General features: G+C 36.1%; 2 protein-coding genes and 2 pseudogenes across 3 annotated transcripts; 1 reads left to right on the forward strand and 3 right to left on the reverse strand.

Annotated features, from left to right (window-relative positions):
- Positions 1-631: 631 nt before the first annotated feature.
- LOC109071308 lies at positions 632-4353 on the reverse strand (annotated as a pseudogene).
- Positions 4354-5459: 1106 nt separating this feature from the next.
- Positions 5460-7614, forward strand: LOC122148630 (annotated as a pseudogene).
- A 336-nt stretch (positions 7615-7950) lies between these two features.
- Positions 7951-13862, reverse strand: atmin (ATM interactor). Of its 2 annotated transcripts, none has more exons than XM_042774999.1 (4): positions 13554-13862; positions 12057-12182; positions 11700-11887; positions 7951-11439 (listed from the first exon to the last, which is right to left on the reverse strand). In XM_042774999.1, the coding sequence occupies exons 1-4, from the start codon at positions 13767-13769 to the stop codon at positions 9699-9701; spliced, it is 2271 nt and encodes a 756-aa protein (XP_042630933.1). In that variant the 5' UTR covers positions 13770-13862; the 3' UTR covers positions 7951-9698. The 2 variants fall into 2 exon arrangements, with proteins under 2 accessions (XP_042630933.1, XP_018943310.2); XM_019087765.2 differs by having other exon boundaries at positions 11700-11899; positions 13554-13860.
- Positions 13863-20678: 6816 nt separating this feature from the next.
- Positions 20679-24459, reverse strand: cenpn (centromere protein N). The gene is made up of 10 exons (XM_042775001.1): positions 24187-24459; positions 23558-23603; positions 23397-23456; positions 23168-23241; positions 22875-23048; positions 22599-22700; positions 22090-22144; positions 21569-21678; positions 21275-21398; positions 20679-21175 (listed from the first exon to the last, which is right to left on the reverse strand). Exons 1-10 carry the CDS (start codon positions 24355-24357, stop codon positions 21054-21056), a joined length of 1038 nt encoding a protein of 345 aa, XP_042630935.1. The 5' UTR covers positions 24358-24459; the 3' UTR covers positions 20679-21053.
- Between the last annotated feature and the right edge of the window lie 27 nt (positions 24460-24486).

Raw genomic sequence — 24486 nt, forward strand, 5'->3', positions numbered from 1 at the left:
CACCATATAAATAAAAGTGCAGGATGTCTGTACATGCAAGCAGAAGACAACAGTATTACTATTCCAAAATAAAATGATTAACAACATGACACACTGATACAATTGCAAAACAGAAATAATAAAGACAGGTATTGCATAGGTTAAAACAAACACAGAATGTAATTTGTGAAACAACAGCACATATCAGTTTTTTCTTCCACAAAGATCAAACTATTTTAATCAATAAACAATTACAATACAATAAGAACTTAAAATAGCAAGCCTTTTCCTTCGACTTGCCTTCCAACTGTCCCAAACCCATAGTTTAAAACAGAAAATGACTACAGGAGAATAAATACAATAAAAAAAATACAAAGCATGGCATTTAAGAAGTAAAACTTATGGATGTTAAAGAAAAGCAGGATGTCCATTTGTGCAAGAGTCATTCAGAAAGTATTCAGACAGATTTTTTCATATTTTGTTATGTTGCAGCCTTATGCTAAAATTATATAAATAAAAAAAAAAAAAAAAAAAAAAAAAAATATATATATATATAAAAAAAAAAAAAAAAACATATATATATATATATATATATATATATATATATATATATATATATATATATATATATATATATATATATATATATATATATATATTTACAAGGACAAAACACTAAAATATCACATAGATATACAATAGGTTTTTAAGTGTACAGATGCTTTGCTGTGACGCCTGAAATTTAGTTTAGGTGCATTCCATTTATCAGGATCATCTTTTAGATTATTTCATTTTAGCATAAGGCTGTAACATTACAAAATGTGGCAAAAAATATAAAATATATAATTATAACAATATATAATATGCAAGGTATCTGAATTCATTTTGAATGCTGTATAATTTACAAACAGTAGATGCTCTATTCATACTTTTTGAAAAGTTCAGCTTTACAATCATTTGTCATTCAGTAATAAACTATTCAAAGTGCAGCTAAAGACCAAAAAAAGTCTTAAATAAAAGTGCTTAATCTTTGAATGATGTCAAAATATTTAGAGGGCTCTAATGAAACATGGATGCTTCGGGTGACATGATTTTCTATGTTCAACCATCAGCTGTAGTCGTGGGAGAAAGGTAGGGACGATTATCAGGGCTTTCAGTGGGCTCCTGCGATTTTAACTGAGGTGGAGGGCCCACAGCAACAACCGGCACCGGGGCCCCAGATACCCTAGCTACGGCCCTGACTGTAGCAGAGGTACAAGAGGATCAGGAAGTCATTAAATGCCCAGCTTCAGTGGCTGTAATTCACTACAGATCTTATGTAGCCCCGCCCCTTTTCAACTCTGATGTTACAGATATATGGACCACTCGTTTTAAAATCTTCCCGGTCTACTGACATTTGTTATGACATCCGCTTCAAACATTACAGTGCTCATACTAACTTCCGTTAACTTTACAAAAAGTAAATACGCTTCACCAGCTAATTACTCTTTGACAGTAATGCCATAGAAATATACAGCGCTACAACTGCAGTTCAAAGACAGCATTCTAAAGATAAACGTAACTATAGAGAAATCTTTGACATATTGTTTCAGTGTGCTTTTGCCAATGAAATCAATCAAGATGTCCAATGTATGTCACGGTATGGCTTGAAATACTTCACTGACCTACACTCATGTTAGATAATTAAAAATAACACTTATAATATAACTGCCAAGACTAAGGTTACACAGTGTAAGGTATATTAAACTCTGACTTGTCTGAACACTTTCTGTTGTTATGGTTTAAGCATAAAAGCTGATAACTTTACTTTAATGTAACAGCTTGGTTTATTAAGGTCTGGGTGTTTTAAATGTTAACTATCCCTGAAAATACCTACTCATTTGGTTTTGTTAAAAATAAATAAATAAATAATCTTTTATATGTTACCATCTTATTAAAAGAGAATAAATAAAACGATGGAGATATATTTATTTTAATATATTTAGTCATAAAATTACTTTATGGCATCTAAGGTTTATAGGATTTGGGTTTTCCAGATAAAAATGACAGCAACTCACAATTCCTAATGTAACATTAGTGCCTACTGGAAACACAACTGCATTTTAGATGTCAAGTGAGCATATCACAGGCAAAGCTAACATGCAAGAATGAATCATTCACAATAAGACCAGTACCACGCATTAAAGGGATAGTCCACCCCAAAAATGACATTTTTGTTAGTGTAAAAGATGTTATATTTTTCTAAAAATATTTTTGTCCATCTAAAGAAACATTTGGGATGACATGAGAGTGTGTAAATGGTGAGAGAATTTTCATTTTTGAGTGGACAATCCCAACTATTATATATTTTAAAATAAATTTTTGATGAATTTAAAAGTAAAACACAAGATAGTCACCAGCCTGCATGAAAATGTATGCAATATTTAATTGCTGCACATGGATTGCTAATGCAAGATACCTTGGCGGCTCAGTAAATACACTTTTGGTCTGTCTCTGTAAGAGCTGCGCAGGTCATTCTTATTCCCCTGGTCTGAAGAGGCAGTTGTTCAAGGCCTGCTTGCAGCAGGCAGAGCAGAACTGGTCGCAATTTTTCATGGATCCAAGCCTCTATTAAAAGGTTTGATTTACTATTGTATCAAAATCTTCCTCAGAGGTAACGTTAGCCGAAACCCTTAGCTGCAATTTTATGTAAAACAAGCACAGTGATGCTGATGCACAATGATTTCACTGGAACTGAAGAGTAACAGGCTCACCGTGGATTATGTAATTATTACACAATATCCTATTACAGCACATGCATTAAAGCTAAATGTAAATTGGGTTCATTAAAATTGTGCTGCTCATTTTAATGAATTCAGGACAGGGTATTGTCTCCCATGTACTGCAGCTAAACGTGTCAGAGATCAATATGCCTAATGTTACATTTTTCAATTAGTGGTTCCCTTTGTGACGTCAATTTAATTTCCTATTCTCTACCATTGGTTAAGCAATGACGAAAGCACAGACAACGGTGTTACATTTACGAATATGAGGTATACTACATACGTTTTTCATGGAAGGTCAGTAGTTCCTTCATGGTACACTGCTGGAGAGATTACTAATCCTACTATGGCGAAGCCTTGACTAATGATTATTACTAAACCAATCCGTCAATGGAAGTCACATAATTACTATTCATGAGCAAGCTTCGTCATAGCGGAACGGCTGATGCGCGCACTAAATAAAATGGATCCATCCGTTCTCCCATTCCCTTGGAGGAGAAATTTTAAATCTGTGTCGTCTGACTCTGTAATTATCCCCATTGTTGTTATCCCAAAATTCACTTCCCCCGACACAGTACTTGATGGCAAACTGCAGTGTTCCTCCAAACTCCAGAAAGGTCGGAGTGATGATTTTGAAGCTAAACTTGTCAGTCTGACCGTCGCTGGAATGGGGGACGTAAATCGCCAGAATATCCATAAATGTCGTCCAGTTATTTAAGGTGTACCTCAAATAGACCTTTTTTTCGAAAGCCAAGTTAAGAACCCGCGCGATCCCCGAGAGGCTGCACTCATCCGCGTGTACAGACTCCAGTAAAACCTTAGCTGCAATAACTCTGTCAAGGAAGTCTGGCAGAGATCCTGGATTTGTGAAGAGCAGCTCCATAAACACGGACTGGCTTGATGTGTTGGACTTGTCGAAATTATTCAAGTGGAGAGCCCTGGCTTTTTTGAATTTGTCAATAATGCGGTCTGGTACCTCAGGCATAACCGTGTCATCAAAGTGTTTGATGGAAATCAGGTCCAGGCCCAGAGAATCAGCGAAACGTACCTTTTTGTGACTGCTTGGGCTCCGGCTTCGTGCGATCTCTAATTTGGCTCTTTCAGCCGATGTGGGGAGATACCACCACCTGCGCCGCTTCGTCCTACAATACGGCTTCATTCACGAACCACTTCCTCTCGGTTTTTCATTCACTTCGCTGATTTCTAACGATTCACAGTCCCCGTTCTTGCTTTCCTCTCCCTCCATCTCTTCTTCTCCGTCCTCCAGCTTTTGGTCTGATGCTGTCAAGCTTCCGAACAGCCTAGCGATACAACTGTAGTTTCTGGGGATGCAGTTCTTGGGAGGCAGCATTACCACAGCAGCCTCGGCTTCCATAAAATAGTCTGCAAATCCTTTGAGAATGTTTCAGTCGAGGTCTGATGTTAAGTGTCCTTCCGCATTATAGGCTACGGGAAGCTATGGTTGATGGTAGCCTACTGCGGATATCTGAACCAATCTTTGCCGAGATGCTGCTGCCGACTTAAACCCACTACGGCAAAGCTTTAGGTCATGAATATTTATAAGGTCAAACCGACGCTTCTTGCCAACCTTCCTCAATCGCGAGGTCAAGAAACGTAATTAATATTCATAAGCCAAAGTGAGCAGTTAATTCGTCAGCTGCCTATCACTCATACCAAGGTCTACCTTTCAGCCAATCAACTGAACCTGAACGGTGAATTTTAAGAATTAATATTCATGAGCTCATCTGTCATCACACTTGAATTCTCTGCCAGTTAGACACACCCCCTTAGCTACAAGCAGTCCGTGCGCTGGATCACGTCTCACGGTAGATGAAACACCGCAATAACAGTTCAGAACAAACTGACTTTCTTGAAAGAAAGAAAGTAAGAAAGAAACCCGTTTTGATAGCCTACCCATTATTAATAATATGCCTGTATGACCTGCCCATATTCATTCTGCAAAGCTTATGCAACAATTAGCCAAAGGTAAAGTTAGAGGGATTCATGCGAGTGCCTTTATTGCTACATTTTAAAACGGCATATGCCCTATACCTGTTAAATTTTCACAAAATTAAGAAAATGAAGCATGTGATGAGTAAATAAATAATCATTCACGACACGTGTCGTGAATGCCTAAAATGGAAAGATCAGAAGTAAATCAACAAAACTACAACACAGTGTATAAGCTATAATTAATTTGAAGACTGTTACTTTGTTAAGACGTATTTTTTTTAAACAATTTTTGTTTTATTAACAATAAGCTACCCTACATTGATTACGCCTCGTCTTTTTCCACTACGTCATTCTCTCCCACGGTTTTCATGACAACCAGGACCATAAACACCCGTTCACGCAGTTTACTTTACAGAAATGGAATACAAATGTAGCCTATGCATTTATACTCATTTTTTTTGCCCAACAGTAACGTTACCACATTTATGTTATTGTCAAAATTAACGTAAGTTGACAGTTGTTTATGTAGCCTATTTAGGCTGCTTATTGTATGTTTATTCTTACGATGCATGTATTTGCAAATACGTTTGCTATGTTTCAGTCTTTCTTCTTCTTCTTCTTATTATTAGGGTGCAATACGAAAGAGCGTTTCCTTATCTAAAGACGTGAACTGACAACTTGAAACTAACTTGTGAGACAAAATTATCTTTACTGAAATCTCTTTTGTTGTTGTTGTGTTTCAGGCTGTGACTGAAGCAGTTCGGAATGAATAGCACTGAAGTCTGTGCATCAGACGATACTGATGCTGAGAGACAGCATACGACTATTTACAGCACAAAAAAGGAACACGGAGTCTTCGGACAGACAGTAGCCTATGTGAACGTGTTGTTGGATCTCAGCGAAGAGGATTGTAGCAGGGAGCAGGGAAGACGCTGTGAGTCAAATGAACTGGACCGAACCAGAACTAGAGATTGTAGATGGCAAGAATAATGTCCTTTATCATGCTCAATATCTAAAAACACATCAGAAAAGACATTGCTGTAGAATTTTATGTATATCAGTCTTTGTCCTTATCTATATAATAAAGAATTTATGTCGTTATAATTTATATAGATCAGTCTTACACTGTAAAAAATGGTACAATCAATGTCGTGATAACATGTTTTTACATTAACTCATCAAAATAAGTTAAGCAATTCTCAACTTTTTAAAAGAACTTTTTAACCCTATACTCTGTAGGGGACTTGATGAATGAGGAACACGTAAATAATTACAAATGGGTTTTAATTTGATCCCAAACAAAAGAGAACCCATTTGTAATTATTTGCTTGTGTTCCTCATTCATGCTCATAACTCTCACTGTATTAATAGCACAACTCCGTTTTGGCTGCATCAGTGTATCGGTGCATTATTTAAAATTGTTCCAGATTATATATTTTATAATTTATTTATTTTTTTATGATTATAATTATTTTCAGTCATTATTTCTTGTTTGTACATCCATAATGTCATATATAACACTAAATTCATAACTTTTTAAAGTCTCTGTGCAGCATTGAACAGTCTGTAAATACATTGTGTGTGTAAAGGCAGTGTAAACTTTGTGGTATGCATATGCATGTCAGATGAAGCTTCTGTAGTGTTCTCACAGTGTAAAGATTGCATTTGTTAATAATTTAAACGTAAAAACTCACAGGCTGCATTTTTTTTTTTTTTTTTTTTTTTTTACAGGTTGAAGGTTGGGGGAGATTTCATCCTTTTGGTGCATTTCTTCAATCACCAAGAAAGCGGAAAAAAATCAAGCAAGACACAAATTCTCACTGTCTCCTCTGTGTGGACCTTAATCTTTCTGATTTGCCAATCTATTGCTCTGCTGGAAATGTTCTGCAAACTTTCAGAAAGACTGTCCCAACACTTCTGGAACTTGCAGAGGAAACGGACAGTTCCTCTTCAGATGAACTATACTCTTTCAGCTTATCTCTGCAAAATATGTCAGAGCCATTAATCAACAAATTGCTGTCTGGAGATGAACAGTGTAAACAAAACAAATCACCATCTGTCTGCCATTACCATATAGAACCGTGTCAAATTCAGAGAGAAAATTGAGTTGCTCTTAGCATCAGAAGCTTTAATCTGTTGCCGCCTGTCAAAGAGTCCAGAAACCAGAGGAACTACAGTCTTTTTAAAAGGGTGGAGCCAACAGATTGCCACCCAGCAGAAGTTGTCACTAAGGCCATGATGCCCGATGCCACCGGTGTTATCACTGATGGTGAAAGACTGAGTGTCAGTGGTGACACAAGAAATGTCTTCAAGGCCCACATTGACTTTATCCCAGAAGAGAATGCCTACAGGTTAAAAGGACCTCCCAGCACAAAGCATTGGCTGTCCCAGGTCAACAATCACTTGCCATCTATTTTTAACATAACTTTTCAAAATAAGTATGATTTACCCTCCAGCACTGTGTCAAATACATTACCCCAGTCTTCCTTCCCCCTGGAAAGAAACCTCAGGCAGGAAGAATTGACAAGGCCTTCCACCAGGAACAACACCAGTTATAGATTCTTTTCTGACTCGAAGCAAAAGATCGAAAGACCTGAAGCTCATCGACTAATGCTGATTGGAACGGGAGTTCACATGCCTATGTGAATATTATTGATCTTTGAACCCTCTGTACATTGTAGCACCATACTGTTTGGAGTTAAATAAGTGTTGTGATTCTGTTTGAGACTCACACTCCGGTGTACTTGAAAATGTGTGCTACGTGAAAATGACTATGCAGCATAAAGGGATAAAGAGAAATCTATGCTTTTTTTTGAAACTGTAGGATTCAATTACTCAGAACCATGCTATTTTACTATGCATGTTCAGCGTTTAAACTAGCTAAACAATCACTGTCCAGCAGTCACTGAAAAATCAACCTGATTAGCTGAATTCAGGTGTAGTTGATCCTTTACAAATATACAACTGAATAGTTCTTTATATCATGTGCCATTCGTATGTATATGGCTTTAAATTATGTCAGAGACAAAAATGCAACCTGCCGTGGTTGTTGATTTTTTTTTTTCAGACTCAGAACAGTACTATTTTGATTCCATCAAATGTATTACAGCTAGGGAATGTTCTACAAAGCTTTGTCCAGCTGAATATGCCAAAAATAACCCCATTTAGAACACAGTCATTTGCAGACACTAATATTTGCTCAGTACAATAACAGAGAATAGAAGAAAATAAAACCCATTATTGTATTAGCGTAATATAAATAGCAGTATTCATTTAATGGTGGTTTATTTTCCAGTTTCATGTGCATCAGCATAGCCTAAACAACAGAACATAGCCAAATTATACACATGGCCAGCCTCTAAAGAACAAAAATAATTACAATTTTATCATTATTATTATACCTAATTATAAATTATGTCCTACACTAAGTTAAATAAGACACATGTTGAAAAACAAAAAGCAACATAAGTTATTCTTGCCACAAAAAAATGCATGCACTCTTTATAGAGAAAAACTTGAGCTTAGCTGGACACTTTCAAGTTTACGATCACAACTATGACATCAACACTATGACATCATCATCGCCTACACAATATTAACATATACATTTGCAGTATTTATTCCAAGATCTAAATATCATGAATACTAGAGTTCCTAGTGTTTGGCATAAAAATACTAAAGCTCTTTTGCGGTTACGTTAAGAAGCAGCCAATGTGACGTCATAAAGGGAACAGACATTGCGTCACTTACATTCTACTTGTGGAAATTCCACTATATACATTAAGTTCAGGAGTACAAATAAATGGGACATTTCATAAAAAAAAAAAAAATAATAATAATTCGTAGCATATCCCATTTATACACACACACAATGCTGAATGAAAAAAAGCTATGGTTGCCTTTTATATTTAGTGTACTAAGGCCAAAGAGTAGTGAATTTTGACACACAAAGATGACACATTCATAAGAACCAAAAACAAATAAATATATTACACGAAAATCTACAATAAAGAAAATAAAAACACAAAAGACAGCATTTCTACATCTCCTCCATTAAGCAGCACTGTGATTTCATTATCTCAATCAAAACCATATGAACACTTCAATTAAGGCATCAACAAAAGGTTTATACAGTAAGTGTAAACTGTTAATTGAAATCATAAGGAGGGATGAACATATTCCACCAAAATAGATACTTGCTTTCAAAGAAATATTAAAGGTTTTGTTTAACAGTAAACATTTGTGATTTGCGGATTTGAATCTACTCACAGTACAGAATGCAAATCACAGTAAACAAGAGCAAATCCCCAGCTCCACTTTTGAAGGAAACGTGATGTCTGAAACATGCATAAGATGCAAATTCAACTGATTTAGGATGTTACAATTAAATTATCATGCCTTAACAGTCAGCAAGAAATATTTGCATGAATTCTGTCATGAATCAAGACCTAAATATACTCACAGTGGCTATTAGATGGGTCTAGAGCATTGCACAATTAAATGTAACATGCGTTTGTTTATACCACAAAGCAAACAAACAGCTCAAGGTTAAAAAACAGCATGTACATAGACAATAAGACTCAAGACATCTATCAGACTATAAAGTATACCTACAAGACAATACATTTTATTTGTGGAATGAATGTTTTTGAGTAACATCAGTACCAACTTATTACACATACCCACGAGAGGCTCTGACCTGTCCTACTGCAACAAACAAAATACTTTTAGGACTAACAATATATGTTGTACATTAATAGTGAGGTGATAAAGTGCCGCAAAGGTATATTTATACATCCTTAGACTTGGGCATATATGCAATACCTTATTGTGGATTTGTGTCTAAAAATTAAATTCTACGATTAGAAACACAATTTTTATCTGACAGAATGAGCTCTAGATGGTTGTGAGGGACTGTTGCAGTTCTGACACCCTTGCTGGAGAGATACTAGGTATGACTCCATTATCTGACCTAAATCAACCAAATCACCTTTGATGGAGCCTTCAGCTCTTGGCTTTCCCATTGTGTCGAAATAGTGAGACGAGCTCCTCACACGTTTGGGTTTCCACCGAGCTAAAGTGAGACTCCATGTTCCAGGCCAAGTCTGCTGAGAGGAAGTCGTCCACCGCTGTTTGGGTCTCATTGCTAGTGTGGAAGAGGTGGCCAAGGCTCTGAAAGGAACTGGATATGGTCTGGGTTTCAGCACTGCTGAGCCTCACCTGCCCATCATGGGAGTAAGGCAGAGAAAGTGGAGCAGGCCTGATGTCGGTCTGTGTTTCTGTGTCTGAGGACTCTGTGCTCATGCTGAAACTAGACTGTCTGAGGATACTGCCAAGGGGCATGTGCCCACCTGTGTCTAGCAGGAAGTTGAGGTCTGTCTGGGTCTGAGTGTCAAACATCTCAAGCTCCAGATCACTTGGTTGCACCCTTGTTCCAACGTCACTGTTGTGCCCATTACCAAGGTTGTCGAAGAGCAGGAAGTCAGTCTGTGTCTCAATATCTAGGAGTTCCAAAGTTGTTTCTGTGTTCAGACTGTTCAAAGCACTTTCTTCTGTCTGAGTCTGAATGTGTGTCGCATTAAGGAACTCTTCAAAGTCAAAGTCAATGCCAGTGTGATGCGGTTCATGCGTAGCAACTAAACCAGAGGCACAGCCCGAAGCTGCCCCAGTCATGCTGTCAGAAAGTATATTCTCAAGGTCACGGAAGAGTATCATGGTCTGAGTCTGGTTGTCTGCTACTGTGTTTTGATGCAAAATGTCAGTCTGGGCCCCAAAACACATGGATGCAGCAGTCTTGTCCTCAAAAAGCCCAGCTCCAGTGCTGGTCAGAGGATCTTCTAGACCACTGGCTCTGAAATGTGCATCAGCCGCTGCAGTCTGAGTGGAGACACTTAGAGTATCAGTATCGAAAAGATTTGTGCACATTGCTTGGTCCATTTGGCTTTCCTCCACTGGGGCTGTAGAACAGCTTGTTTGTGTTTCTCGGGTCACATTAAAGGAAGAGAAACTGAAAACATCTGTCTGGGCTCCAATGGAAAACGTGGCTTTGATTCGTGAGGGCAGCGTCTGGGATTGCACATTAACAGGCAGCTGAATCTGAGCGCTTACACTGATGTCTGTCTGAGAACAAGAGGACACCGAGGCCTCACAGCAGTGGGAAGCAGTCAGTGGTCCAGCATCCATCCCTTTGTTGAGGTATGTTAAGTCAGTTTGAATGTTTGTTGAAGTGCTTTTATTTCTGGATCCAAGATCCACTGGATCTCCCACAGAGGCTTGATTCTCAAGATTGACCTGTACTCCTGTGCTAATCGTTTCTGGGCCTGATGTATGTACAGGGAAGGCCTCTTTGAAAGTCTTATTGTTTAGATCAGGCACCACTGTGCTGACTGACGGTGACAAAATATGCACAGTGCTTACAGACCCTTGCGCATCCACGGACAAGACCAATGTCCTCAAGGCACTACTTTCCGCAGAGGGGAGGAGAACAGGCAGGTGGGTGAACTGCATAATAGGAAAGTTGACTAGGGCCACTTTGGGCTTCAGGAGGAGGAGTTTCTGGGTGTTTCTAGGGTGGTTAGTGTTGTGTTGTGCTGTGTCTGAGGCTCCAGAGACTAGTATGGTAGGGACTACTCCTTCACTGAGCTTTTTCTTACAGTCTGGAATTTCATTTATTAGTTCATCAGGCATAAAATTTGTTGCACTGCTTGACAATCTTTCCATTTTCCTCTTCTTCACTGGTGGATACCTATAAGACAAACACTGCATTTTAATAAGATGTACAGTATGATTAACAACCTTACACTGGGATACAAGTTAACAATGAAAGATGCAATGGCTGTCCTGAGCCACATATTATCCTAGGTCAGATTATTTGAACGAAGGTATTAGTATTATGATTGATGCAAGCCAAGGTTGAAATCACACCATGCTCTTTTTTATGATTTCCTATTGCAAAATTTACTACCACAAAACCAGTTTTAACTCTTAGCCAGATAAAATGAGTACCTGTGCTCTTTGGGAACCTCGTGGCCTGTTCTGTAGATATGAGACAGCAGTGCTGCTCTACTGGCATAAGGACAACCACATGTACAGCTGTATGTCCTCCCACAATCCTCAGCATGTCTCCGCAGGTCCCACTCAGTGCTGTAGCCATTACTGCACTTCAAACACTTGTGCTTCTTTTCTGCATGCATCTTCATAAAGTGCTACACCATTAGTAAGATTAGGAAACATATTAGTCAGCAGGACATAAATTATATATCAAGTTGTAAAAAAGAATAAAATATTTAGTGCCAGTTTACCAAAGGTACAGTAAAATAACATCACAGAAAACTCCAGAAAACCCCAGACAATGACAAGTACCTGTTTAACAAGCGAAAACTGAGAAAAGGGTCTGTTTGATCCTCTTGGGCAGCCTTCTATCGGGCAACAGTAGAGCTTTTGTGATTCCTTGATGTCCTTTCTAATTGTGGGGTTGACCAGACCCTCCTGAAATCAAAAGAAATATAGTAAGAAACAACTTTAAAAGATGACAATGAAGCAACAATAATATTGCTTCTTGTTTAAGTAGCAAGAAAACATCTTGGTTCTAAAGCTTGTATAGAATCACAGTAATTTACTGGCTGTGGGGCTAGACCACCCATCATGCTAGCACCATCACAACTCAGATTTTCCCATCAAGCAGACTGTACCGAAAACTGAGAAGAATAGCAAGCCAAGCAGTATCTTATTCACTATTCATGGAACCAAGGTTACACACTAATCTGAGACGTTCCCCTTCATAGGGATGACACTCTTGGAATAGGAGATACACACTTCTGAAAAGCCATCGCATTGACCCTGAGAAGAATAATCTTCTCCATGCCACCGTCATTTCATTGTCATCACATTTTGGTCTGTTCATCATAAAAAGTGATCATATTCTATTTTATTTTCCCTACATAAGACAGGAAAACATGATAACAGCATGCAAGTAAGTAATAATGAAAGAATTATAATTTTTGGATGAACTATTCCTTTAATGCTTTTCAGTCTGAATGGTCAGGTTGGATTTGATGTGTGTTTTTTTTTTTCATCAACGGGTTGCAATAAGAACAACAACAACAACAGTACAATGCTTTCCCACACTGCACAGCAAATAGACACCACATTTCTCTATTGCTTGTGTTTAGTCACAGAGGGATGCAATAAAATAATAATTTAATAATATTTATGTGTCAAAAAGAATGCATGAAATTAGCAAAGACTCCCAACCCAGAGTTTTAAGACTATGCTGACAATGAACCTTCCTCCTCAGTGCCACAAAGACTGCAGAAATCAGAATCAATGCCTGGCAAACGGCCCTGGCTCGCTCTGTGCTGCAAAGTGGGTTACGTCACTCCGGCTGTCAGCCTCAGCCTCAGTCTCATTCAACATAATGTCAATCCTGCTATGAGCTGGCAAAAAAAGGCTGATAAGGAGATGCTTAACATCCCCAGAATAGCTCTGACAGCGTGGTTTCTCTTTATATTATAGCACATGCAGTCAAGTACAATAATTTCAGAAATGCTTCTCATTTGGGTTTGTAAAGATGAACTGTTTTTAACTAACTAAAAGTTCAAATTTGTTATTCTAGTGCATGTTATATAGAAAATCTAGTGCATGTTATATATCTGTATGTTTAGAGTAGGATAAAAATGTTTTAAATTGATTCCCATCAGTCTGAACAGAAAAAGATTATAAAGGCATGCATAATAGACTGAAAAAGAATCAAGATAAAAGTGATATAAGACTCGCCCTGTAAAAATGAAGCAGATCGAAAGTAAAAAACAAACTAACATGAAATAGCAAATGCATCGTGGTTTTAATATAGTGTTGTACCTGGATTCTGTGGGACTTGACCAGATGCATGTTGAGTGCTGGAGTGTTAGGCAGAATCTTCCCACATCCTTCCACCGTGCAGAGGATGTTGGTCCGCACTTCTTTGGTGAGCTCTGTTATGGAGGGTTTAATAATCTCTTTGTCTTGTAAAGGCAGCTTCTCGCTGCATTTTTGCCTTTTGAGATGGTTATTACTGTTGATTATTGATGCAGCCATGATTCAACACGCCACAACGCACACAATTACTTCCGGGACACGTCGCATAGTAACCAACTCCGCACATTTACTTCCGGAAGAAGCATAGACGCCAAGTATACGCCCACACGCAACGCTAATTTATCGCTGGGTGTACGTTATTTGTACTATACTTTTCACCTGTAGATTAACATTTGTGTTTAAGACGAGTGTGCACCACATGGTCTGCAACATTCTAACATCGTGTCTGCACCATGTGCATACATCAAAGCGAACCTCCCAAGTGTCGGTAACATTAGCTCAAGCGCGTTGAGAAATAGTACAGTCTACGGCTTGGCGCGCGTCCAGTGTAGACAGAACAACTTATATTGTCTAGCATTCAGACACGATGTATTACAAGATATACTTTTATCATCAGGGTTTTTGAGAAGGATTGAAATTTAAATATGAATTAGGCCATAGAAATGTTATTATTAGATTTAAATATATATATATATATATATATATATATATTATATATATAGATATATATATATATATATATATATATTACATCATATATTACATTTACATCATAAATGTTAAATATTTTTAATGCACATCTTGCACACGCAAGACAGTGAATTAACATTGTTAGGCACATCACACTTACTACCAAAAAAAAAAGAAGCAAGATTGGAAATGGAATGGATTCGGGATTTAACAAAGCTATAAATCAGGATAGCACTAAAATAGTAAATATTTTGACAGAGGAGCATAGTTTTCAATCTTTATATATATATATTTTTTTTTTGAAGTAGGCTATTTGAAACGTTGAAACATTCTCATAAAATAAATTATTTACATTTCTTCCACTTGTGAATGGGATATTTTCCTCAACAAAATTTCCATGTTCACAAAGTAAAAAAAAAAAGTAAGAAAAGAAAGAAAGAGTGATTCAGTATACTCTTTAAAAAACTGAGATATCTTCTAAAACTAAGGGATGGATATATATATATATATATATATATATATATATATATATAATATATATCTATAATATATATATATATATTTATATATAAAAGTGAAAAGTGAAAAAGTGACGTGACATTCAGCCAAGTATGGTGACCCATACTCAGAATTTGTGCTCTGCATTTAACCCATCCGAAGTGCACACACACAGAGCAGTGAACACACACACACACTGTGAACACACACCCGGAGCATGGGCAGCCATTTTATGCTGCGACGCCCGGGGAGCAGTTGTGGGTTCGATGCCTTGCTCAAGGGCACCTAAGTCATGGTATTGAGGGTGGAGAGAGAACTGTACATGCACTTCCCCCACCCACAATTCCTGCCGGCCCGAGACTCAAACTCACAACCCTTCGAATGAGAGTCTGACTCTCTAACCATTAGGCCACGACTTCACAGCTAAAAATGGAGGCCAATGACACTGGAAGCCTCCCTCGTAAATTCAAGTTACAAACGGTAACTTTTGTTTGCTTCTTATAGATCCTTGAAAAAAAATCATACTGACCCCAAACTTTTGAATGGTAGTGTAGGTGTAATTATAGGCATAATTATAATGTACAGAGTAATAATCAAAATTAATATTCAGGGAATTCTTTTCACACCCTTAGAACTGCAAAATTGAACTACTGCTGAGCAACAGGTGATCTCTTTCTTTGTATGTATTCAGTATCAAAAAACGTTTACAACCTTGTCACTTAAGAGACTTTAAAGGTGCTGTATGTAAGATTTTGCCTCTACTAAAGCATAAAAATACCATAATATGTTTGCAGATATTTAAGAAACATGCTAAGTTAACATACTTGTTTATCTGAAAATGAATGCTACAGTCAGTTATTCTCCTTTGAAAATGTGCGTTCCGGGCCGGAATCTCAGACTTTGTAATGGTTTGTGAAACCCGCTCTCTGCCAAAATACCCAATTGTTTTTCAGCATCTCGGGTTGCCAGTTGGATGAAAACACACTGTATTTCATTTCATTCATCGCCAAGTGCTCTCGTTGAGTTAATAACATTGGGATACAGAGTTTTAATAACGTAGAGTTTAAAAATATTTGTCAAAGCCTGAAAATGATGGATTTCAAATAAAAGTGAATACTCAACTTTCAGTGTAATCTTTTTTTAGACATTTTAGAAAATCCAATAAGATGTCCCATGTTGGGATAAAGAATATGGTCATTTTATATATAGTAATATTATGGTAATATTAAATTATTAAACTGTTATATATGATTTTGACCATATAGCCCACCCCTAAATCATTCATATACTACTTCAATGGCACTACCCAAAGACATGTCAACACATTTCATTTGGTCAAACCACAAGATGTCACTGTGGACCAAAAGCTTCTCTTGCCTACAGTTCACACTCTAAAGATTGATTGCTACGTCTGGAATAAAACATATCAGCTTCATTACTCAATAGAAATAAGCATGTTGGCATAAAAAAAAAAATCTAATCTATAAAAATCTATCTATCTGTCTATCCATCCATCCATTCACACAATAGTGTTTTCATGACTTTCAAAAAGAGGAAAAAATAGAGAGAAAGGCACTCTCACAGCAGCAGCGTTAACTAGTTTTTTTGTATAGTGAAAAGTAAAGTGTCATAAATGTACACACACTTAAAATGAAATAAAATAACAAAAAAGGCTTTACGACAAAAAAAAAAAAAAAAGGTTTTATGATGCTGATGACAGTGAAAACGCATCATTACAGTTTGTGGAAAGGGTCCAGTTGTGCTGTCACTGCACATTACAAGCTGCTGATAACATTCCACACATAAATCACAATGACTGTGAGCAAACAACATTAAAGCCAAACGTATAAAGTATACAATAGAAGTGAGTACAGCATCACTAAAATGTCAAAAAATGAACATGGACTATGAACCTCTTATGAACAAACAATCAAAAACAAATAATTCTGAAAGACTATATTAAAAACACAGGTTTCAAAGTAGAAACACTGCAACAAAAGTGAAAACACCATGATGTGATCACTCACACACAAGTTAGAAATAATTTGTGTCATTATTGAAACAAAATTGTGTACATCTCTAATTTCCAGTGGATGGACATATTCCCTTTCAATTTCGGTTCGCTCTGCATTGTGGGTGCAGAATACCATTACCTCTGAATCTTTCTTCCTTACGACTACAATTTATTAAATATAAGCATATATCTGGTATTAGTATCAGAAATTTATTTGGATATACAAGAAATATTACAACACAAGCCTCTGTTATTATATTGCTCTATATTGAATTGAAATTCATATCATCATCTTGAAAATAAAGCTTCATGTTTTTAAGTCTGTACCATATGTAGTCAGCGTTATTTCTCTGAATAAGTAATATGCATGTCCTGATGGAGAAACATCTAGGTTCAGACTCTTCAAGGTCACGCAAATTTGGTGGCGTTTCAGTTTGCAAAGTATAATTTTATATTATGTTTAATTCATTATTAATTTAACCAACGTTAAATCATTTGCTGCTTCAAAATGCATTCTGTTAGCAAAATCATTGTTGAAACATTTGCAGTTAGCCATAAAAACAATAAAACAACATAATTACATAAACAGTGAATGTGCAAGGCGAATAAACATGTATAAAATATAAGTCTTTATTCAGATTTCTGTCATTTGTAATACTTATGTTGAGGATCTTGTTTGTCCGATGTTCATCATGTTTATCTGATGTACACCACATTAACGAAAATGAAAACAATATAATAAACATTCAATACACAACATCAAACCCTTAAATCAAACCGTAAAAACTTCTATTGTAAGAATGCACCAGGATACTTCAGATATAAAATGCTGACTTGCCAGGTGATGTTTTCTTATCAAAATCATACAATTACCTATTAATTTAATAGAATGTATGGAATAGGGAATACCAATATGGCAGCTGTGCCTGCTGTCTAATCATTTCAGTGAATGAGAAAGCCTGAAGGGTATGTCAGTTTGGATGTTACGAAGAAAAGAATATGGTTGGCCCAATATGCAAGGTGGCTCCCTTGCTCTAACTGTGCTCTGTTCTTCATAGCTCTTCTGCAAGCCACGCTTATGTTAGGTACAGAAATCCCTCCCTGCATAGGCCACAATAGAGGTTATTCTGAATGGCAAGAGGCAAACTGAGTTTAGTTGTGGCTTCCCTATCCCTAAGAAGGGTGGCAGATTTATTTTAGACCTATTTAGATCTTAAATGGATAACTGCGGTCATAAAATGATCTCTCAGAAGTAATTATTTTTCATACGCATCCAGGGTAGTTGTTTGTGAAAAGCTGCATAATTTCATGAGGTCTGGTTCAGAAGGATGGTCTGTTAGTTTGAAGTTCTCTTCAGTCATTAGCCCTGAGAATATTCACAAATACATGGAAGCAGTACTCCCCCCACTGAAGTGAGCAGAGTTTACTGAACTTGATGGTTGTCTAGTAGCACAGTCTGAGAATGTACTGAGGGAACACAGGGGAAAACATTCCTTTTTGGAATTTAAGTTCAGCTTAGTAATAATGTGGATGGTCAGATTTTGGAGCTGCTGTAAGCTCCCCTTTGGCCGATTCCTCTTGCAAAAAAAAGGCACGGTTTTGGTTGTGGTATTCAAATGGCTGGTCACTCTGAGGAGCTTGTCAGACTCCCTGTACTTAATTAAAACAAAAAACAAAAACTACAGCTATAGTGCCCAGTTGGTGTTTGTACATATTGAAGTTCCTGCTTGTTGCTGTGATGGCAGTCTTGGAGTGACTATCTTGGCAGGAACATATGCCTATAGATGGCCATTCTGTGTACAAAATGGCCTGGTGATCATATTCATAGGGGCGATGAACCTCTCTTGGACATTTAGTAACACCGTAGGAGTTTCAACAAGCTTAGCCATAGACCATAGACCCAGAAAAGAACCAAAAGTACACTGTTAAATTGTTGAAAAAGTGAAAACTATAAGAAAAGAACCAAAAGTACACTGTTAAATTGTTGAAAAAGTGAAAACTATATGGCCTTAATCCAATAGAATAGCTCTAGGTTGTTTGAAAGAGTTGAGCAGTAAAACACAACCCCTCCAGCAAACAGCAGCTGAAATTTCTCAAAACACATGCTGTGGAGGAAGTGTAATATTAAAAATAAAGATGGGCATACAAAGTATAGAAAAACTAAAAAAAAAAAAAAAAAAAAAAAAAAAAAAAAAAAAAAAAATATATATATATTATATAGTTATCATATGAAATATATATAGATATTACTTATTTAGGAATTGTTATGTATACTGTAAGTAGTACAGACCAAAAGTTTACCATCATTTTTAATGTTTTTGAAAGAAGTTTCCTCAGCCTGCATTTATTTGATCAAAAATACAGATATATAATATTATACAATTTAAAATAATGTTTTTAAATTTATTATACTTTAAATTATCATTTATTTCTGTTATGCAAAGCTGAATTTTTAGGATCTGAGATCCTTTAGAAAATCATTCAGGATTAAGGTAAACCCCTTTATTTTTTCAGACATGATTCTTTTTTAGGATACTTTGATGAATAAAAGTAAAAAAAAAAAAAAGAAGCTAAAAATATAAATATTTTGTAATAACAATATACACTACTGGTCAGTAATTTGGGGTCACGTGTAAAAAAATCAATCTACAAGGATGTGTTAAATTGATAAAAGTGATAGTAAAGCCATGCCATTAGAATATATATGGAATTTTTCGGGGGTTTTTTTGAAATGTTAACCTTATATATAATATATGATAACAACTCATAATAAATCAGAATATTAGAATATAAATGATCATATAGACAACACAACACTTCATAATGAATGCTGAAAATTTTTAGGTTGCTGCAAGTCAAATAGAAAACTATTATTTATACAATATTTTACTTAAAGATTTTTGATCAACAATAGGCCGTCTTTCAAAAACATTAAAAATAGTAATATTTCTTTTGACCTGTAAGTATATATTATATATATATATAGGGATTTGTTTTTTTCAACCCTACCTTGCTTTATTTAGGGGTTACTGACAAGGTTGCACTTTATAAGCGGAGGTCATCCGCTACTATAATACTAAATACCATAAAACCACTATAAACAACAATTTCATGCAGGAGATGTCTTTATTATACCTGACTAAATGGAGGACGTATTTTAGGGAACAACATGGTCATTCTGAGGCTATTTAATTAATGAAAATATGGGAACTCATGCTAGCCTAAAGAGATGTAATAAATTCACAAAATACAACATACACATAAAAACATTTCAGACACTGCCTTATCCAGTTCAAAACCCTTACATCCAGCTCACTCTCTCTTTAAACTGTTGCCCTCTGGTTATACTATACATTGTCCATATATAACTGACACATGTATACATAGCAATTGAAAACTGTACACTCGTAAATAACATCTGTACATAAACTAAAACAGTTGTTTTTTCTCTATATTTCTATTTCTGTATATTGCATTATTTAATTTTCAGTTTTTCTTATATTTGTGTTATACTGCATCACTTACTCTGTAACTCTCTTACCTTTATGTTTTCACATACATATTGTGATGTATTAATTTTGATTTAAAATTAAATTTCTGCATTTAAAATATTGCATTTTTGTTTGAATAAAGTTGGCAATTTATTCCTTGATTTAATTTTTAAGTGGCATTTCTCCATAGAGTAGATCAATCCATTAATTTGTGCCGGCTCATAAAAAGCCCAAAAATTCTGCTGATACACAGGTTTATAGTGTATTTTCAACATTCTCTTGAACAGAGCAAAGCAACACTTCAGACAGCGTAAGAGGTTTTCAAATGTAATTTCATTGATACCAAGTTGCTAATTTTATTTTAGCCAAAATTATGGTATTGCAAAAGAGTAAGGATTCATGATTACAAAATAACAAGTGTAAATCAACTTTGAATTTCCTTTATCAACATTTATTATTGAATCCTGTCATGCAATATGGACTGGTTGAATGATGCATGACAGTTGGGTGAAGTTGTTTAAAATGTGATTTCAGACATATACAAAAATTAGATTTTTTTCTATCAAAACCTTTATTTAAAATCATGCTAAAATGACACTAAAAATGATACACGCTGTATTACCAAGGTTAACTGTAAAAACATTCTCTCCTTGCTGGATCAGTGATCATTACAGCTGTCTCAGACATGTCCTCTTATGATACTGATAGACTATACACATGGCAATTTTTTGAGCTTTGGAGGATGCTAAATATATTCTCATGTATGCATATCCTGGTTGAACTGACATTTCTCTGCAGTGTCAGTTGTGGTCAGGCTCTCTGTGCTGATGCTTGGCTGGAAACACCAGGGCCTTTGTCTGTGATAACAAAATAATTCCTTCCTCTCTGAGTGATGGCTGACAATAGCGGAGTGACTGGACCTTCAGCCATGCCTGCCAAAAGAAAAATGAATACTTTATTGTCGGCAGTGAAGCAGAAAACAATACTGAGGGTCTGACTGAGAAGCATAGGCGATTTCTGTCACCTCTCACCTGAAGCAACACAGTGACGCAAGGAATCTAGCAGACTGCTGCTTGAGAACCTGACCACCCCTCTGAAGAACTCCTCTCTGTCACTGAGGGTGTGGTTGCCATTTCCCCTGTACCTTGTCTCAAGCTAGAAGAAAACCGAGGATCCATGTAGTAAAGCCCATTTATACATGTCAAAAAGCTTGTTTAGGCTATTTCTTGTGGTTAATTGAAATGAAATGCATGTAATTTTATGTAACAAACTAATGAAATTCAATCTAAAGATGGCTATGTGAGATCAGAGGTTTACACACTCACTCTATACACTGCTGTTTCTAGCTTTGGTGTAGGGCCGTGGCCAAACGCCTCACAAGACATCTGATATCTCATCTCTTCATGTTCACTGTGTTCCTTTCCAATACAGGGATCTGTAAAAAGACCAGCAAAACTACATAGTTAAGTTAAAGGATATATCACATCTATTCACTCACTGCTTTTACAATAGCAAAGCATAGCACTGTGATGAATTTAAATAAGAATATTTGCTAATTCAACACAAAGAACAGTGTTCTTTGTGGGCAATCTTCTATGCACAATTTCTATTACAGGTTTGGATTTCCGGATTTCTGACTTGAATACTCTATTTTGGTTATAAACTTAAATCTAGTGTGTTTCTGATTTATGCCTTGGTTCATAATCCTGTTAGAGGGTGAATTGATTTATGGTTTCTGTAGCATCTTATTTCTTTGCGGAGAGAGATTGTTCATATTTATAACCTCACATCAACTGTTTTGATTCCTAGGCATGTGAGAAACACAAAAATAAAAATATGCACATACGAGATGGAAGGGTGTTTCTTTCCTGTAGGATCCTTGAGTGTGCATTTGGAAAAACCTATCAGTAAAAAGGAAAGGTAAAAACATTACAAAATAAAATAAGTTTAGTGTTTATGTAAGAAATGTCATTTACTAAATTTAAAAAAATAAAATTTTACATTTCAACTTTTTTATTTCTACAATATCTGTCCTTAATGCATTCTTGACATTGACACCTTCTGTGACTACACATCTCAAATCACATTAGGAAGTGATTATGTCATCATTGGTGGATTAAAAGTGAGGCAGTGAATAAGCAGGTGTTTTGTAACAGTGAACATGGCTACTACTGCAGACATCGTGGCTGCACAGCAAGTGGAAAAAAGGTTTAATTTCAATTTGTGTGAGTGCAAAAAAAAAAAAAAAAAAAAAAATTCACAAATTTTTTAAAGCTATTTAAAAACAATTAATAAAATTAAGCACACATTTGATTTGGCCTGCAAGCTGCCACTTAGAGAGCCCGGATAGGTTACCTGTTGGTAGCGTCTCAGAAGTAACTCCCTCATTGCAGTGAGACTCCTGGTGCTCAGGTGTCCATCCTTTATAGAGCCATGTTTAGTTGCTATTACTAATGCCTATAAATGGGAGTGAACACAAACACAACAATTTGATTTTAAATTTGGGGTGGGGGTATCAAGTTGCATCAACATCTGACTATATGCTAATACACTTAGTTCAAACAAACAAACATATCTCACACCAACAGAGATGGCTAATGAACCCAAAATGAGATATATATCAAAGGTCACCTGGCAAAGAAATATCTTGTGTTTGGCCATGAGGTTGGATATAAACACATAGGAAGTGTGCAGGTGGTGCACAACATAAGTTGGCTTGAGGTGGTTGGGTTTGCTGAAGTTGTCTCCCCAGGCAATCCGAATCCATATAGCTTCATCCTCATGTTTCTTTATCTTAATGGAAATCTTTAAAAAGCAAAAGATTTTAGTTAATTGACTACTGAGTGATGTTACTTTGGATTCCTAAACTGAAAATGTTGAGTTGGATTTGAAAGCTTGAATGCCAAATGAAGTTGTGCTATTACATGCCGAACGACCCCATGCAGGTGTGCTTTAAACTGCTCTTTGAACTGGGTCAAATCTACACCAACTGCATCATCTGTGGAGAAAACGAAAAGGAACTGCTTCAGACAAGTAGGCCTATTTATTTCTGTAAAAAGTCAAAACAACCAAACACTTATGTACCAATCTGTGCTCAATTTACATTGCTTCAAATCAATTTAACAATGAAATGCATAAATAACACACCCATACCCTGTGCCTCAGTAAGCTGACATGCATGCCAGACGCCTTTATCAGGGTTTTCTATATGATCTAATGGGAGAAAAAAGAGACAAGATTAATTCAGGTATGCCTGGTATTGTTTACTTTTAAATTACATGAAACACTTGTTTAAAAAAAGCCATTTCACTCACATATAATTTCCAAATTAGTGATGTGCTTCAGGTTAAGTCTGTTCTCCTACAGTAGTGAGAGAGAGAGAGAGATTTGACACAATCATTTTAGTTAACGTAACTCTGAAGTATATCTGCTCGCTGTCTGTTCTGAAAGGAGTCCTAAGCCCAATTTAATAAAAAAATAAAAAATTAAGAAAAATCCAGCGTGTTGTGTTGCTTGACCTACTTTTTTTTTAATTATCAGAAATTAATGAAAAAATATCGCAAAATATGGTTGACAATTTAATACTGCCATTTCATGGACAACAATAACATTTCTGACTCTAAACATAAAACACAAGCTAACGTTACAGCTTTCATGAAATCTGTCTAATTTAACTTGTTACTGGGTTTGGATTACGTTGGATTAAGTCACAGGAAATCGCCGAACAACGAAATGAAAATAGATTAATTTGACATTATAGTCTTAAAAAGTTATTTTAAAAAGTTGGATTCAAACAGTATGGAAATCGGGATCAATATAAATGATCAACGCAGAAGGTGAAAATAAAGATTGTATACCACTTAATGTATTTTACCTCACACATAACGTTAACTGTTGGAGAAAAAAAAAAAGAATAAATCATTATTTAATTAATTCATCTCACTTCACAAAAGCTGGTGACTTGTTCCACTATCATCCATTTGGGTCTCGTGTAATCCAGGGCACAGAGCTGATCTGCGGATAAACAATTCCATTTCTTCAAAAGGTTTTCTATATTTTTGTTCGGTATTCTCTGGATTACCCGACGTAGAACAGATCTGACTTGTGCATCCATCGTACGGACGAAAGTATTCTTCGTTAAAAATCAATACAGATCATCGTCACATCTTTTCAAAATAAACCGCCAGAAATCTGAACCGGAAGTTCCTATCTAAAGCGGGCGGGCAATGACATAAAAGTCTTT

The sequence above is a fragment of the Cyprinus carpio genome, chromosome A18, assembly GCF_018340385.1.
Source record: "Cyprinus carpio isolate SPL01 chromosome A18, ASM1834038v1, whole genome shotgun sequence".
Taxonomy (NCBI): domain Eukaryota; kingdom Metazoa; phylum Chordata; class Actinopteri; order Cypriniformes; family Cyprinidae; genus Cyprinus; species Cyprinus carpio.

What these genes read in the sequence shown, in the direction of transcription:
- atmin (XM_019087765.2), bottom strand. Translation starts at nt 13,769, where the DNA reads ATGGCTGCATCAATAATCAACAGTAATAACCATCTCAAAAGGCAAAAA. An exon ending in TCAAGTCCCACAGAATCCAG is followed by an intron (nt 12,183 to 13,553) that starts GTACAACACTAT and finishes TTTTGATTTCAG; the next exon opens with GAGGGTCTGGTCAACCCCAC. An exon ending in AGTTTTCGCTTGTTAAACAG is followed by an intron (nt 11,900 to 12,056) that starts GTACTTGTCATT and finishes CTAATGGTGTAG; the next exon opens with CACTTTATGAAGATGCATGC.
- cenpn (XM_042775001.1), bottom strand. Translation starts at nt 24,357, where the DNA reads ATGGATGCACAAGTCAGATCTGTTCTACGTCGGGTAATCCAGAGAATA. An exon ending in CACTAATTTGGAAATTATAT is followed by an intron (nt 23,457 to 23,557) that starts GTGAGTGAAATG and finishes TTCTCCCATTAG; the next exon opens with ATCATATAGAAAACCCTGAT. An exon ending in TCAGCTTACTGAGGCACAGG is followed by an intron (nt 23,242 to 23,396) that starts GTATGGGTGTGT and finishes TTTTCTCCACAG; the next exon opens with ATGATGCAGTTGGTGTAGAT.